The sequence below is a fragment of the Thermobia domestica genome, chromosome 9 (genome assembly GCF_964235325.1).
Source record: "Thermobia domestica chromosome 9, izTheDome1.hap1.1, whole genome shotgun sequence".
In the NCBI taxonomy this organism is placed as follows: Eukaryota; Metazoa; Arthropoda; class Insecta; order Zygentoma; family Lepismatidae; genus Thermobia; species Thermobia domestica.
The window spans coordinates 187,601,561-187,619,020 of record NC_137462.1 but is presented as its reverse complement, the minus strand read 5'-3'; the positions used below and the strand labels follow the sequence as shown (position 1 = coordinate 187,619,020).

At 36.2% G+C, this 17,460-nt stretch overlaps 1 protein-coding gene across 4 annotated transcripts in view; it reads left to right on the top strand.

Annotated features, from left to right (window-relative positions):
• Positions 1–17,460, top strand: part of Gk1 (Glycerol kinase 1) — a 141,996-nt gene that overhangs the window by 56,727 nt on the left and 67,809 nt on the right. For all 4 annotated transcript variants that reach the window (XM_081725670.1, XM_081725669.1, XM_081725668.1 and 1 more), the window contains exons 3-6: positions 2,752–3,010; positions 7,371–7,588; positions 14,091–14,200; positions 16,469–16,571. In XM_081725670.1, the coding sequence (XP_081581796.1) occupies positions 2,752–3,010; positions 7,371–7,588; positions 14,091–14,200; positions 16,469–16,571 (690 nt within the window). The remainder of the gene's footprint in view (positions 1–2,751; positions 3,011–7,370; positions 7,589–14,090; positions 14,201–16,468; positions 16,572–17,460) is intronic.

Below are 17,460 nucleotides of genomic sequence, written 5' to 3'. Positions count from 1 at the left end.
ATTGAATATATCTAAACTCAGAATTTTTTCTTCCGCTTGTTAATGGCTTCTCTTATGTTTGATGACACGAGACTTCGCCTTGACTTGAATACTCTTATCAAGATTGGCAACTTAACATATGATAGTTCCGCAGATTTGGAAACTTTGTAACACTTTTTAAAGCTAGGCCACCTGATACTCCCGGATGGGAGATCCAGGAGAATGGGAAGAAATTATTCTCACTTAATATTTTTGAAAAGAAATTCTCTCACTAGTGAGTTATTGAGAGTGCATAAAATGACACTACTATTAGAAGTTTTGCGTATTACAGTAATTCATACTAATTAACGTGTGTTTCATCTGTTCACATTTTTCTGTACCACCATCTATAATAAATGCTAGTGGTATCACTAGTTCCACAAGTTGTGGATGCTCAGATATGTGAACTCATCTCGCAGTATTCCAACGCGAAGTTTTTTTTTTTTTGTACACTCATGTCCAAAATTATTGTCCCATATCTATAACTGTCTTCTTGTAAGAATATAATTTAATGATTTTGGAGGGTACTTTTAATACTGATACTATGTGTATAATCGAGAAATGTATATTTGTGGTAAATCTCATAGGAAAAGAATTATAAATACGAAATTTAGAATGAGTAAAACAAAATGTTGCTGCATGGACAAGAAAGTTTTATTTTCGTTTTATTCTTATTTACTGCTCTTTTGACATAAAATTTGCTACATACATGTCTTTGCCGATTATACACATTCTAACATTGTAAGAAATACCGGGCGAATTCCTTATCAAATTATATTCCTATAACAACATATTTATAAACATGTGACAATAATTTTGGACATGAGTGTACATTCCTGTCTCACCCTTCTCCGTCTTAGACTCTAATGATTTCGCAACCTGCCCTATTCCTTTTTTGTCTTCCTCTATGTGATTTATCGTTATCACCGTATTCCCTTTTTCAAACAAAAAGTAAAAAATAAATAAATAAAATAATAAAAAATGCATAACCTTTAGAAAGCCTACTCTACGACCATAGGCTAACTCCATTATGACTAAGGGAGGCGCAGTGGCTCAGTGGTAAGAGCGTTCACCTCCGGTGCTTGGGGTCCCATGTTCGATCTCATCTCACGCCGTGTGGACTTTATGGTGGACAAACATCTTGCTCGTGGGTTTTCTCGGGGTTCTCCCGTTTCCTCCCACTTCCTTCATTCCATCATTTCATTCATTTCTCATCATTACCGTCTCCTTTAGCCTGGCTGGCATAACCGTGGAACATAAAACTTAAAGATTTTCCGTTATGACTAAAGATACGAAAAAATGAAAAGCGAGGGGAGTTTTGGAAGCAGATGGATTTGAATTTAAAATAGGTGAAAATTTTCCAGTCGCACCAACCGTTTACTCTTCACTCTGGTAAGGGGCAAATAATGATAAATGAAAAAGCAACGTTGTCAGTTCAAAAGGCTGTTCCCGTGGGCCTCACCGTACCAACAGCATTGTTGGTGAAGTATTCAAGGTGTTCCAGGTTCCTTCACACAACAATATGCAAGTTCCCTGTGTCATTCGTAGTTTCGTTTGAACAATCTGCTAAACTGAAAACGTTGCTTTTTCATTTAGCGTAGAGAACCGTAACATTGTGGAGCCCAACGGCTGGTGCGATCGGAAAAATTCCACCATTTTAGATTGAAGTGAAATGAAATCTTTGAGTTTAACGACCCGCAATTATGCCTGTTAAGCGAAGGGAGACGATGATTAAAGCACGTGAATGATAATGGAAGAATTGGTGGAATGAGAAAGTGGGAGGAAATGGGAGTACCCGAGAAAACTCACAGCACGATGTTGTCCACCACAAACTTACTTGACTGGGGATCGAACCAGGGACCCCACGTACCAGAGGTTAGCGCTGGGTCCACTGAGCCACTGTCTGCCCCTACCATTTTAGATTGAAAACCAACTTTTTTTTCTAACAACTTTCTTCCTCTCATTTCATTTTTTCTTTACTCATAACGAAGCTGGCTTATAGCCTTGGACTCGTGGTACAGTCACCCACATAAGAACTGGATCCCAAGTAATGGAATTATAGTAGTCAGGGGTCCATGTACTTATGTGGATGACTCTACACCTGGTATAGATTGTGAAATATTACGCAACCTGCCTGTTAAAATTTTGTGTAACATTTGTACTGCTAACTGATATTTTAATATCTTAGAAACTGAACATAAAAAGAAATCGCAAATTTGTGACGGTTGTCTTGAAGTTTACTTTCACATATGACCACAGGGTTGAATGCAAGCAATCAAATAAAAACAAGTTCCCTCCTCTTGTCACTGACAAAGTGACAAAACACAGAATTATCTCCCAAGGTGCAGAGTAAATAATAATAACGGTAACTGTGGAGGTAATGGATATTAAAAAAAAAAAAAAAAATCAGGAAATTGCGTTTCTGCAAGTTGCTGGTTTCCACTACTATTCCATCCACGGAAATAATTGCACTATGGATAAGACATTCGAACTTAAGAAAAAAAATCCATTTGATATATATCAACTAGTAACTTTGTATGTACAAATCTGGAATACTACGGTAATTTGATGAACGTTCTTCTGTCGGAAAAAGAAAAAGTAAAAAGGCCTTTAAGCTTTTCTAGTTTTTGTGTTTGACAAGCTGATTAAATTATTTATTTCTCTTGAACTTTATATGTGTTATTTGGTGTTAGACACACAATAAATACATCCTTCTTGTTCTTCTTCCTTCAGGTGTTTGCTGCAGATACTTCAGAAGTACTTACTTATCATCAAATTGAAGTGCAGCAGAAGTGCCCTCGCGAAGGATGGGTTGAACAAGATCCAAAACATATCTTCGAAACTGTCAAGGAATGCATCGAAAAAACCGTTGAAAATCTTGTTAGCTTAGATATTAATCCAGGTGATATAGTTGCTGTTGGAATTGCAAACCAACGCGAAACCACAATAGTATGGGATCGGTACACTGGCGAACCACTCTATAATGCCATAGGTAAGTTAACCAAATATACTAGAAGCAATTGTGCTCTACAGAACAGAATTATATGTGTGTGTGTGTGTGTATGTATGTAAAAGGAAAACAAAGTTCCACTTTGTATTTATCATGGTAAATTTCTTTTTTTTATGTAATCACAAATATCATTTGAAAAGCAAACATATTCATATAAAATAAATAGAAATGACTCCTCACTGTACTGTGTAGTTTCAGTCTATATTATTATTGTTATTTTGAATAATAGATTTGTTCATGTTGTTAGCATACTCACGTTTGATGCAGTCCTTGAAAGATCTGCCACATATTTCGATGTATTAGCCCAACTTACACGAACACGTCCTTGATAGTCTAGTTACGATCAGTTACGCGAACGACCATCATGGGCTCAGGTTGGTAATTCCTCTCTGCCTGACGAAACGCTTTTGATCCATCATGTAACCGTCCAATACGTTAGCTCATCATGCTAATATGCTTCGTGCAACCGTTCATGACATTGACGTGAATTTTCAAGAGCCAACTTCATCTCTGCACAGCAGCACGATTACTAGCTTCATCGACTGCCTTCAGCGCTGCACTATTGTCACTTGTAATATTCTTAGTTTTTTCTGTCATTTCATTGGAGTTATATTTGATCTCGCTGCTGAGTTCCACATTAATGCTCCAAATGAATCAATCAATTAACCAATCAACCAACCAATTTTGATAGTGGTTCTTTGAACTGCCAATGTCCATACTTTTCTTGCTTACGATCATGCTTATATTCGCCTTCTGAGTGTGTGTATATTCTATAAGCAGAATTAGTTTTTGTTTTTAATGACAGGTAAATATTTAATTTTTTGAAGAAAGAATTTCTTGTTGTATAGTCAAGAATGTATTTTTGAGAGAGAAGAAAAAACATTTAAAATGCGTTTCTATAAATCCTTTCTTCCTACTGTAGTCCACTTCTAAAAATCTTGTTAATTTGTTCTACAATTCCTGCTACATTCCCCAGTCAAGTCGTGCGACATATTTGTTACTTAATATTCTCTGACGTTGCACTACCACGAGCTTAGGAATCAGACCGCAGCCGGCCCGATATCTTAGGAGGGCATAAATGAATACTAGGGGGGCAATGACAGAAACATGAAATCTGTAACAGAACTGTAACTGCTTTTGCAAGGGAAATACGATACTGAGAAATATTGCGGTATACAAATTCAAGGCTACGAAAGGTCATCACTCACATTCAAATATATGTGTATATAATACGATAGTACATATTTAATTTCACTTACATATTTTTTATGTTGTATAAAATGTTTGGTGCATATAGCAGAAATGAGTAAAATTGCGCTAAATTGAATGTAATTTGGCAAATAAAATTGCAAGAATTTTTGTATCTAGGTTTGAGTCATTTTAAAATTCTCTATAAATGTTCTATTTTAGAGGGGTCGGTGCGTGCTCTAGCCTCTTTCCGGCTACCGGCTTGATAAGAATATACATAAAAATGAAAATCTGTAGAAGAACAGAGCCATTTAATGACTTACGAGGGCAAGTCAAGAAAGACTTGGACTGATTTTTTTCCCGGCAGTTCTGTTAACGCTGGAGCTTCATAGTTTGGCATACAAGTAGGGTGGGTCTTGCTGTGCATATATATAAAATGTTGTTAAGGAATCATTGCATGTTTGGTAACCACGACTTTTTATTGCAGGTGATGTTCTGCGCCGCCTCTAGAAGTCGCCTGTAGAAGAAATGGAGTCATTACGAGATGAACAATTTCCAGCTATACGGTTCTGCTATCGCCTGGGGAAAAGTGCAACAGAAACTCTAGGAATGTTGATAGCAGCCTACAAAGATGACGCTCTGCCACGAAGTACCGTGTTCTGGTGGTTCAAAGAGTTTAAAGAGGGCCGAATGACAATCACGAAAGCTGGTGGACCAGGTGTATCAGCGTCAGCTGTTACTGAGGTGAACATTAACACGGCAGCAGTCATTGTTAGAGAAGATCGCCGCATCAGTATCGACGATCTGGCAGCCGCACTACGCATATCTCATGGCAGTGCCTTCAAAATTTTGCATGACCACCTCCACATGAGCCGAATGTGTGCGCGATGGATTCCGCGACTCCTGACACCAGAGCAGAAGGCCGTTCGAGTGGAGACTTGCAGGGAGCTGTTGCAAAGGTTTGAGGATGGTGGAGACGCCTACCGCACCGTGCGACTTTTTTCTATTCCCTGCCCTAAAATCCAGACTGCGTGGATGCCGCTTCTCCGATAATTCCGAGGTTCTGAAGGCATCGGAGGCGGTTTTGAAGGACCTCTCAAAGAATGGCCTGCGACACGTGTTTGAGGACTGGAAGACTCGAATGAAAAAGTGTATTCAAATGGGCGGGGACTACTTTGAAAAGGATCATGTGCCTGTTGCTGAGTAATAATAAATTGCCTAGAAAAAAATATCAGTCCAAGTCTTTCTTGACTAGCCCTCGTAAAAACAAAGTGGAACAAGAAAACTGATGACTGTTCTCTCTGCTGCACGCAGGTCACACTTGAAGTGTAAAGAATTAGGATGGGGAGTTCAAATTAATACTTTGAATATATTTTTGATTCGCTTGTAAAGGATTAATTATCTAAAGATTTTAAGTTACATAAAAGGTAATTATTACCTAAGGAAGAGTATTGGTTGAATATTTTAATGTGCTTAAAAATGAATGAATTACTATATATGCCGATCTATTACTGAAATATGACCACCTACCTATTAGTATATAGGTTCTACTTTCTCCTTCCATACAGCGGGGATCCAATGTGGTGGTAATGTAATGAGATGTAAGTAGTCATCTGTTGGTATTTCTAACCAAGATACGTGTAATGTAGCCTTCAATGCTCAAATGAAGATAAAGATGTCTCAAGAAACTGGATGTGCCATTCGATAGCGTCTCACAGGTGCTTAGATCCGGGAAGTTTAGAGCCCTTAAAGTTTTTGCAAGTCCATACTCTTCTCCCCAAACTGTTACACAGAACGTGTTCAGTAGCTAGGCGCGGTATCATCTTGGACGATACCATCGCATTGGAGGGGAAATTGCGACATGAGGGGACCTAATTCTTGCCATTCAAACATGTTTCACTCCATACATTCACCGCCACTGTCCTGTACTGTTGGCACCAAGTACGACGGAAGGTCCTGCGTTTCATGGGGTCCCATCAGACAGACCTGTTCAGTCACAGAGTAGAGTAAAAGGCAGGCCTACCAGCTTTTATTATTCAGTTCGTTGTTCGTTGCACCAGGTAAATCGTTGGCGTTTCTTAACTTTTAAGAGGGACAGATGACGCCGGGGTATCTGCTGGAAGAGATCATATGTGCGAGTATGTAAGGAATATGTTTTCGAGTTGATCTCTGTTGTATTGGATAGTTTGTTTCTCCACTGTGCTATGTCTGTGAGCCCTAACTCGCGTGGCAACGAGGTCGAATACTCTATTCAGAGAATTGGTCATAGTTCATTAATGGGTCAGTATACAGTTCATTCAATAAATAACCGGAAAAGTTGTATTAAAAAACACAAAACTCCGACAAAGTTTGTTTTTCTTGGTTATTTTTTGATGGTGTCCTAAAACTATTATCAAATGGGCCTGACACGCCTGTCTTGCAAACGGGATGCTAGTAATCAGTGAAATAAGGTGGCACACCCTTGCAGGTTTGCACCAACGTAGAACATTGGAATGTTAAGTGATAGGTTGAAGCCAATCGAATTTCACCGTCCAATGGCAGTGAAGATTGTGTTTGAGTCGAACACAAGTATACAAGTGAGCATATAAGTTCTAACGGAGTTTAACTAGTATTGAACATTCGCCGTGTGCAGGACGCTCTGTGTGACGGAGAACAATATTGCAAGAGTTGATACGGGAAAACAAGCGTATTACGTTGAGTAATGTTGCAGCAAAGATGACCATTAGTTCACCCACCGTATTGTTCGTGACTACTCATGTTCAAGAAAGTGTGTGCTGGGTTGGGTTCCAAAACATTTGACATCAGAAGTGAAAGTTCGCTGATGGTGAGGAAATACAGGCAGCAGTACATAACTGGTTACGCACATGCCCCCAAGAATTCCTTGCATGTGGAATTGAGAAGCTTGTCGAACGCTGGCATAAGTGCATATCACTTGAGGGGGATTACGTTGAAAAATAAATTAGTGTCGTAATAGATTCTTTAAAAAATCTGGTCTTTTATTGAATGACCTTTGTATATTTGTAAGTGATTATATATATATATATATATATATATATATATATATATATATATATATACAATATAGTAATTTTTTTCATCCTCCTTTCGTTGCTAGACAATACATGAAGCATTGTTTTCTTTTCATTACATGAAGTATGGCTTGACAATAGAACTACGACGACTGTAGATCAAATGTTGGCTGTAGTTCCTGATCACAACCAAGACTACCTAAAACCTCGTTGTGGCCTTCCCATTAGTACTTACTTCAGTGCTTTAAAACTAAAATGGCTGATAGACAATGTTCCTGCGGTGAGGCTTGCAGTGGAAGAAGAGCGTTGTTGTTTTGGAACAATGGACTCGTGGATAATATGGGTAAGTTGAACTGATTCTGTGGGAAATTTGCAGTAAGTTTTGTTATTATGGATAGTCAGGATTTTATATGTATGCTTAAGATTTCGGATTTTTTTCCATCAGTTTCGTAACTTCTTCTTATGATTTTATTAAACATGCGATTATGTACTGGTATGTGGTTCAAAATGATACTGACATAATGTGGAGAAGGTGTAGTAGACACTTATTTGTCTACTGACTTGGAAAATTTTGAAACCTGAAATTAGCCTGGGACTAAGAAACTTGCAGTATTTTTTTTTCTGAATGCGTTTTATTATTATTATTATTATTATTATTATTATTATTATTATTATTATTATTATTATTATTATTATTATTATTATTATTATTATTATTATTATTATTAAGATCACCATTTTCAGTTTTCATTCTATTATTTAACGAGAAACTGACATTTTTGAACTCATAAATTCAAGAACACTTAATAAGATATTTAAAGTAATTTACTTTATAGTGTATAGTAAAGGCTATATATTACGTTAGGTGTATTTTCTGTATTTAAGAGTTTATTAAAGAAAAAGATAATACAATAAGCTACATTAATGCACTAAATCTCCGATTGTATGAAGTTAAGTATATTCAGCACTCGGTGATAATCTACGGATGCTGTGAATATATAATTTAAATATAATATGCAAGTTACAAAAAGATAATAAATAAAAAACAAGAAATAAATTTAAAATATTCACAAATTTGTTTTACCAAATTTGTTAGTCCAAAGTTCCCATACATTATATTGGCGTGTAATGAGATTCGAAAGGTTAAAAATGAAAACTTTGATTACATATTGGTTCTTAATAGTCATAGTAACTTAAAGAAATAGTATTTATTTGGCATATAAATCTTCTAATTGGTGCAATAGACGGTATTTACTTGAAAGAAATAAAAAACGATTAATGTATGGTAAATGCTCTCATTGCACTGATTAAAAAACAACTCAAAATGTCACTAGATGTAAGAATCTTCCGTACGTGTTTTTAAAATATACGAATCTAAAATTCAATGCTTGGCAGTTACATAACATACGTTGATAACTTTCAATTTAACTTGAAACATATTCTACAATAAATATTTAGTCTAAGTAGCATTCGGAATGGTACAGGGGGAGGGGATTGACCTACTATAAGACGAATATTGTGGGACTTCATTCTAAAAAAAGATAACATAAATATACTGTCATCATTACCATATGCCTTCCAAACAAAGAGTTATAACGACGCTACTGACAGTGTTTCTCGAAACTGTATTCTTAGTATACGCGCCTCTGTGTCCACGTTTTCTATTGCTTTGACGCTAAAAGGGAAGTTAAATTCCAGACCAAAATACTGACAACCATACCCTTACTCACAAGTAAATAATAAAAATGTGGTTCTAAAGAAGCTTTGTCAAGATTTTCAGAATATCTATAAGATTCTACGAAACAACAGTTGGTGTACATATGTAGTCCAAATGTAGATTAAGGCCAAGAAAGGCTGCGGTGGCTCAGTGATAGAGCGTTTATCTCTGGTGCATGGGGTCTCGGGTTCAAACCATGCTCCCGCCAAATGAACTTAGTTGTGGACAAAAACCGTATGCGTGGGTTTCCTCTCACTTTCTTCATTCCACCATTTCATTCATTTCTCATCATCACCGTCTCCTTTAGCCTAGCCGGCATAATTGTGGAACGTAAACTCAAAAGATTTCAAAGATATAAGACGAAAACAAACTACATACCGGGACACGAAATTCGAACTGTCAATTCATATGTGTATTTTCCCGCGAATTAGTTACAGAGGCAAATATTTTAGTTACAGAGGCAAGTACTTTGGCCTTTGGTATGTTTCATCTAAACAGATTTATTTCTTCATGTAATGGAAATATATATATATATAAAGATTATCAAAGTAAAAATCAGTAACAAAAACTGGATAAACAAGCAAATCATTAAAATCAATTGGTGCAGGCCCAAGGACCAAATGCAGTCTGTAATTTTTTTTTTCATCCAGCCCATGGAAGACTTTGAAATAAAAATAGGAATAGCTATGTATGTCCTTTTAATATTGTAAATTTTCCTACAATTATATTGGATTTTCCAGTAACCTCATGGTAAAACACTTTCTTTCGGAACATATAATCACATCCTGTCGAAAATACAATACATTAGATAAAAATCTAGGTAGCATTTCGGATCTCATTTAAATTGTAGATCTCATACACTTTTCGGTACTGCATAAGGACATAGATATCACGTGTGAAATCAGTCATGAATGTTATTTTCTGAGTACATAATTTGCTATTATATGCACAGTGTCTGTTCCGTATTATCTAATATATATCTGGATTCCTGTTTCGATCTAGACCATGCGAGGTCGTGGTGAACAACGTCGTCTCCGTGAGTTTTCTCACTGTTCTCCTGTTTCCTCTTACGTTTTCATTCCACCAATTCTTTCACAATCGTTTACTTTCATTAATCATCCATCTTCATTATCCTACAGGACACATACTTAGGATGTTTAATCATATTGGCTGCATTATAGCATTGGGAATATTTGTATCATTATTATTAATCAATTTCATCATCTTCTTCAGACGACTATAATTCTACAGTGCAATATGCTGGTTTTATGTTGGGAGAAGCAGGAATAGTAATGAATGTTAAGTGTAAATTGGTGGGGGCTGTAAAATCAAAATTATAAGCACTTACCCCTGGCACAAAGGATCCTTGCTTCGATTCGTGTGAGCTTATAATATATTAACATAATCAATCAGAGTTTTCAGCAACCTGGGAAACCTGGAAAAGTCAGGGAATTAATTACGGATTTTTACTTCTCAGAATCCATTTATCTTTTTGGTTTGTCCGGCTATTTTTATAAAATTATTAGTTTGTTTTTCAAAATTTCTCTGCCTACACAAACATTATATACGTATACATGAATAGTAGATGATGAACCCCTTGGTCGAGGAAAATACAGGGTCGTATCCAGAAGTAGTAGGACTGATTTTTTCCCGCGCGCGCGGAGCAATGTAGGGGGGGCTGCAAGGCCGAATGTTATGGAGGGGAGCCTTGGGAACAAGTGTCGACCGGCGGCAGTCGCCTGCGTGCGTTAGTTGAGTGTGGACCACTGTGTTAGTGACCTCCTGTTGTGACGCCTCGTCGTTAGTTGCGATGGAGCGAAATTTGGAGCAGAGGTACGCCAACAAGTTTTGCGTCAAACTGGGAAAATCAGCGACCGAAACCAAGGACATGCTTACACAGGCCTACAAGGAGGATACCATGAGCCGCACAATCACCCCGTAAAAAGAAGGCCAGAATGTCGAAATGGATGTTGATTGCATTTTTTGACCGTCGTGGCATTGTCCATAAGGAGTTTGTACCTCCTAGACAGAGTGTAAATGCAAGATTTTACGTGGAAGTGCTCACACGGCTGCAAAATCGGATCACACGCGTGCAACCAGACCTGGTGGGGAAATGGAAGCTCCACCAAGACAACGCGCCGCGGCGCGTGGATTGTGAGGGATCTCCTGACCAAATTCGGCGTTTCAACGTTGCCTCACCCCCCTTACAGCCCTGATGTGGCACCGCCGGACTTCTTCCTGTTCCCCCGTATCAAGAGTCAGCTTAAGGGGCATCATTTCGACTCGGTGGAAGCGGTCCAAGCGGCGACGACGAGGGCGCTGAACGGCATCCCGGAGGACGACTTCCAGAAGGCCTTTGCGACCTGAAGGCTTGCTACCAGAAGTGTGTGAATGCCCAAGGGGCCTATTTTGAAGAGTATTAAGTCAATGTACCAAAATGTTAAATAATTATTAAAAAAAAAATCAGTCCTACTACTTCTGGATACGACCCTGTATAGTTGCTTTTTTTACATCATACATAATCGTGACCTGGTAAACCTGGAAAAGTCAGGGAATTCGTTTTCGCAATTAAGTGGGATCCCTGACGATATATATATATTTGGGGGGAGAGTCTTTAATTCTCTCCCACTCTCTTCTTTCACTAATTCTTCCATCATTTAGTGCATTTATTACCCGTCTCTTGAGCATTAGGCCATAGTCAGGTAACGTTAAAAAAAAAAAAAATTGCTCCTTAAATGACAGTATCATTCTTAGAATAAATTTTTACATGAGAAAAATATGGAAATAAAATGACTTCAAGGATTTAAGAGAAAATCTGTAGGAGAAACATTTTATCGCGAGTGTGATCGAGCGTAAGTTGCTATGAAGTGAGAGAGAGAGAGAGAGAGAGAGAGAGAGAGAGAGAGAGAGAGAGAGAAAAAAATAACTGTATGTTGATTTCTACGTATAACCTGTGCTTAATAGATAAAAATGTGTGGGATGATATGTGTCTGTTGTTGGGTTCTCGGTTCACGTTCTCAACAGCTTAATCATTTTATCCCAATACTTTATTCATTCCAATTCATTCTATAGTTTATTTTTGTTTCGCATGAGCAGTCTCTTATCTATGGCAGACTTGTGAATTATTCATAATATTACTATTTACTGTGTTCGTGTGATTTGGATTTCATAGAATGCTATAGGTCCACGTCTCATATTGCTTCGATATTGATCTTGATCTCAATCTGACTATTTATTCTATTAGCCTCGTGGTCAGCGAGGTGTGGGTTTTGTGTTGTGAAGTGTTATTTTCTCGCTTTGTTCAGAAATATCTTGGTATGTCAATGATTGTGGCTTAATTCTTCATCTCGTTTCACTTTACCTGGTGTCTTTTATTTGTCAAAGCTTCTGCCTATATTGTATTTTACGACACTTAAAAACTCAAAATTTTAAAATAAAACAAGCATATAAACCTCGTTGTATATTTCGATGAAAATTACGAACTCTCAGGTTCATATAAAGAACGAATTTCCTCGACAAGCTTAATGTGGCATTTTCCTACGGGTTTTCGGGATAGTGCTATAAGTTGAAATAAAACACGTGTGAAATTTTACGTTGTGTGTACCTTAATAAATTATATGTTATGACTTAAATCATAATAATTATACTACACAGGTGAGAACGAAACTATCTTTGGTTGATTTTTTATTACAATACAACGGGAAATTTAACTTATTTTATTTATTTAAATGAGTCTTCGTTGTAAAATCTTAGATAAACAAATAGTGCTGTAAGGTTCATTGTTGATAGAACCCCCATACTCAGTTCTGAAGCGTAATCTCCCAGCATAATACAAGATAAATAAGCAACTATCGTGCCATTAATAAAAAGTGCCCGTGCGTGGATAAATTTCTAAGCTTTTTATACTAATTCAAGAACTGAATCCAATTAACTATTTTTAAATTTATCCGTCTGTGTCACGAGAAGAATTACCTCAAAATTGGGACATTTAAAGTACCACTTATGCCTATGATAAAGATGCCCACGTTTCAGTACATTTCTAATTAGGATTTTTATATTGATTTGAGGATGCTGAATCCAGTGGAACTGTTTCTAAACTTATCCGTCTATGGGGTCAAGAAAAAATAGCCTCAAAGTTGGGACCTTCGAAGTACCGCGTATGCAAATGGTAAAGGTGTCAACGCTTCGATACAATTATAATTCTCTTTTTGTACCAATTTGAAAATACCGAATCTAATGAAACTGTTATTATTATTATTATTATTATTATTATTATTATTATTATTATTATTATTATTATTATTATTATTATTATTATTATTATTATTATTATTTTATTATTTTTTTTTTTTTCACAAGCGATACCTCAAAAACTCCAACTTTGAGGTCATATTTCTTGTGATTCTATGAACGGATAAGTTTAAAAATAGTTAAATTGCATTCAACATCCTCAAATTAGTACAAAAAGTGCAGTTAGAAATGTATCAAAGCGTGGACTTATTTACTATTGGCATAAGCAGTACTTAAAAGGTCCCAACTTTGCGGTGGTCATTTTTCTCTTGACCCCATGGACGGTTAAGTTTTAAAATAGTTTCATTGGATTTAGTATCCTCAAATTACTATAAAAAGCGCACTTAAAAGTTTATCTACTCTTGGGACATTTAACTAGTAGCATGATACTTTTTTGTTCTTATTTTGATGAAAAATAAGCACGCTGGCTCGGAGGTGGAACGCTCTTACCTATGATGTGACGGTTGCGCCATTGGACTTCAAGCCTGGTGAATTTGTAATGGATAGCGTCGTGTCTGGATTTCGCATTGGTCTCTCGTTTTGTCCCACATTCACATTGCACCAGTTCTTCCATTATTCACTTTTATTAATCAGTCATCTCTCTTAGTTTACAGAGCATAATCATGCGTCTTAAAACTAAACATTCCATTTCGATAAAATTTATCCATGATCACTTAAGGAATAATTATTATATGATTGAAGTTCATCTAATGCAAACGTCGTAAGCGTCATAAGTGTAGTTTTTGTCGTTGATGGTAATACGTTAAAATTGAGCCTTAATATTTATATGATAACTATAGGTTGCATCTAATTAATAAAAAAAAGTTTAATGTTACAGAATCTCACTGGAGGAAAGGATGGCGGGCTTCATATTACAGATGTGACGAACGCATCGCGGACAATGTTGATGAACATAGAAACTCTGCAATGGGACCCATTAACGTGCAAGTAGGTAATATTAAAATTATGTACCGTATTCTATAAGTTATGTGATCTTTCAGTGCGTTTTTTGAATTAGAGACCTTTAATTCGTATTATAAATTTGAAAATCCTTTTTGGATTTTTAAAAAATGTTATTGCGTGTTAAAAGTTTTATCATTCGCCAATTCCCAGTGTACTGAGTTGGACATGATGATTTTTCATTTACTTTCACGTGTTTTCTATTGTGTGTTTATTATTTTTATTTATTTATTTATGTTATAGATCCAGTTCAGATTAACTATAATGCTGCTTTGTAATCAGATATATACACACTTACTTCTGTAACTAACAGGTTTTCGAACATATATGTGGTTATTCTCCAGAAAACATGGCGATACCTTAAAGGAAGTAAAAATAAAGTCTCGGGGGGGGGGGGTGAATTCTGAGAAATTTCCTACACGTGAAACAGATTCACACAGGTTTTCCTTTTTCCAAATTTCAACTCCAGTTTCTTTTTCTTCTTTATTCCTTAAAGCTGAAGAAAAGCCTCGTCTAGATTCGAAACTTATTTACAAAAATAAACGAGTGGTAAGTGCAAGAATGAATATGTTCGTTTAACATATAAGCAATAATTATCAGATTTTTATATTCGCGATGGGATTCTTTCGTTTCAATTTTGCTTAATTATTGCAACTTACACGAGTATTTAGTTGGAAAACTGCAAATTTAGACTTGTCTGTTAGTATTTCGACGCAAACATTTATATACTTACGTTCCTACATGAAAAAAGGTATCAGGTAGTCTAAAAGGTAATGAGACTTTTGCGTACGAGATGGCGTTAGTGTGGCAAATCTCAGGGTGCATGTTGTCGCAGCGAATCAAGCTTAACGTCCTTTAACAGCTGGAACTAGTAGATGTTCAGTGTTGGAATTCTTATAGTCATACGTAAAGTATTGCATCGTATATATAAGTGAACTTTTTGCAAAATTGTGCTACGTTTTAGATATTTTTCTTTCGATAAAGGCGGAAATGCTGCGCAGACTCGTGCATAAATTTGTGTTGTTTGTGGGCAAGAATCGTTATTAAAAGCAGTAGCCAAAAGTTAGTTCAGTCGCTTTCGTTGTTCAAGATGCTCTTTGCAGTGGGCGACCAATCACAGCAAAAGTAGACTATATTTTGGCAAAAGTCAAGCAAAACATCCATCACCAAATAGTGTTAAACAGTTTGAAAAAGCTGGCTTCAAAAAGAATCTCGACGTTTGAATCCACATGAACTGACTAAAAACATTTCTGCGAAATTCTGCTGAAACATAACGAACTCGAGCCATTTCTGAAGCGGTTGACGACAATGTGCGAGAAAGATAATGGTCAAAGCAAGAAGAAGCTCCAGTCTGCAGCAAAGCCCACACTGACATCCAGTAAGGGTATGCTGTGCGTTTGGTGAGATTGGAAGAGAATCGTGCTTCACGAGCTGCTGCCGCCAGGCAGAAAGGTACACTTAACATTTCAAAAGAAATGGGCAGAATTGGTCGACAGAAAAGGTGTCGTATACAACGCTGACAACTCCAGACCACATACATCCTTAACGACCCGTCAGAAATTGAGGTAACTTGGCTGGGAGATTTAAATGCACCCACCGTATAGCCTGATACTTACACCCCGTCAGACTTTATATATATATATATATATATATATATATATATATATATATACTGAAACAACAGTAGTTTTATAGGGATGGGATTATGATGTTGCCAGAAAAATGCCAAGTCATCGAACAAAATGGTACATGTGTGTCTTCATAATGTTATTTTCAAATCAAAATAAATGTATTCTCAGTGTGACCTCCAAAGGCTCAACAGTTTCTAGATAACCTCATACATTTGTTTTGATTTTATCGCAAGATGTTTGTAAATCATTTAATCATCTTCCTTAAATAAAACCTTAAAAATTCCAGCGTTATTTTACTGTGAGCCCTTGTATTCGGATCAATATCTGCTATGGTAAAATATGCACGAACCTATAAGTGAGAAATGCTAAATAGCTATTTGATTACTTATGTTTTAAAACAGTATATATAACAAAGATAAATGAATGAAAAATCAGGTAAATATAAAGTTTCTGAGGGATAGGGAAAATGTTAAGCTTGCAATCTTTTTATTATGAACGTTAGTATAGATCTTTATTTAAAGCAGTTGCACGGTATATTTATTCAATTTTATTTCATTATGTTGCTCTACTTTTAATTCGATATGCACAAATTATTAACTGTACTCTCACAACTTTAAATTTACAGGTTATTTGAAATTCCTATGCATGTGTTACCTGAAATTAAAAGTTCGTCGGAAATATATGGATATTTAACTAATGGCCCTCTGCAAGGCATTCCAATCTCAGGGGTAAGTCAACTACAATTGTCGGTAAATGTGGGTATCTTAAGCGTAGTTTCTTTCCGCAAAATCTTTAAAATGAAGGCAACTCTTTGAGTGTAATTTAAAGGAAACACGGCTTTCTTCAAGCATATTACACAAATCAGATCACATTTCGCGAAGTTTTGTGAGAAAAGAAATTATGTAATTGAATATTCACTTTTACTGACATACGTTAGAATTTTACATTATATTACATTAGAAGATATTATTATTTCATTGGAATTTTACTACAGTAAAATCTGTTACGTAGGCCAACAGTTCGATTTAGTCTCATCTAGAAGCTTAAGATATGAAGTTATAACCTTAGTGCATAAGATGGCCTTTTGTAGAAGCTGGATATTTTCTGTAAAACCAAGGATGGTCGATTTATGTAAGTGCTACTGCCAGTATTGTAGATATAACAACGCTGATGAGGTCTGTACTATCTGTAATTGGTTGTTGCTTTTGTTCTAATTTTCGCCTAGGGCTTCGAAAAGATTATAAAGAGTATCAGGTCGTTACTAGGGAGTCTATCAAGGAGGATCATATGAAATTAATTAAAACTTAGTACCTATTCAGAAATAAAACGTGAATACTACCTAAACAAGAGTTATTACGCAAAGTGTTTAAAATGCTGCTATATACATATTTGTCTGTGAAATAGTACTTTTCGTACATTATATTTTTTTCGGTTTCTGTAATTGAGAATTTTTGAAAAATGATCTATGATGATAAGTCAACTTCTTTCCAAAATTCAAAGTCTCTATCCTTTTGTGTAAGAAAATGATCTCTTTATGATTTCCGTAGATAGAATGTTGTGGCTTCTGTAGACAGAATGTGGCTAAACTCTACGATGCTTAGAGAGACCTAAAAATAA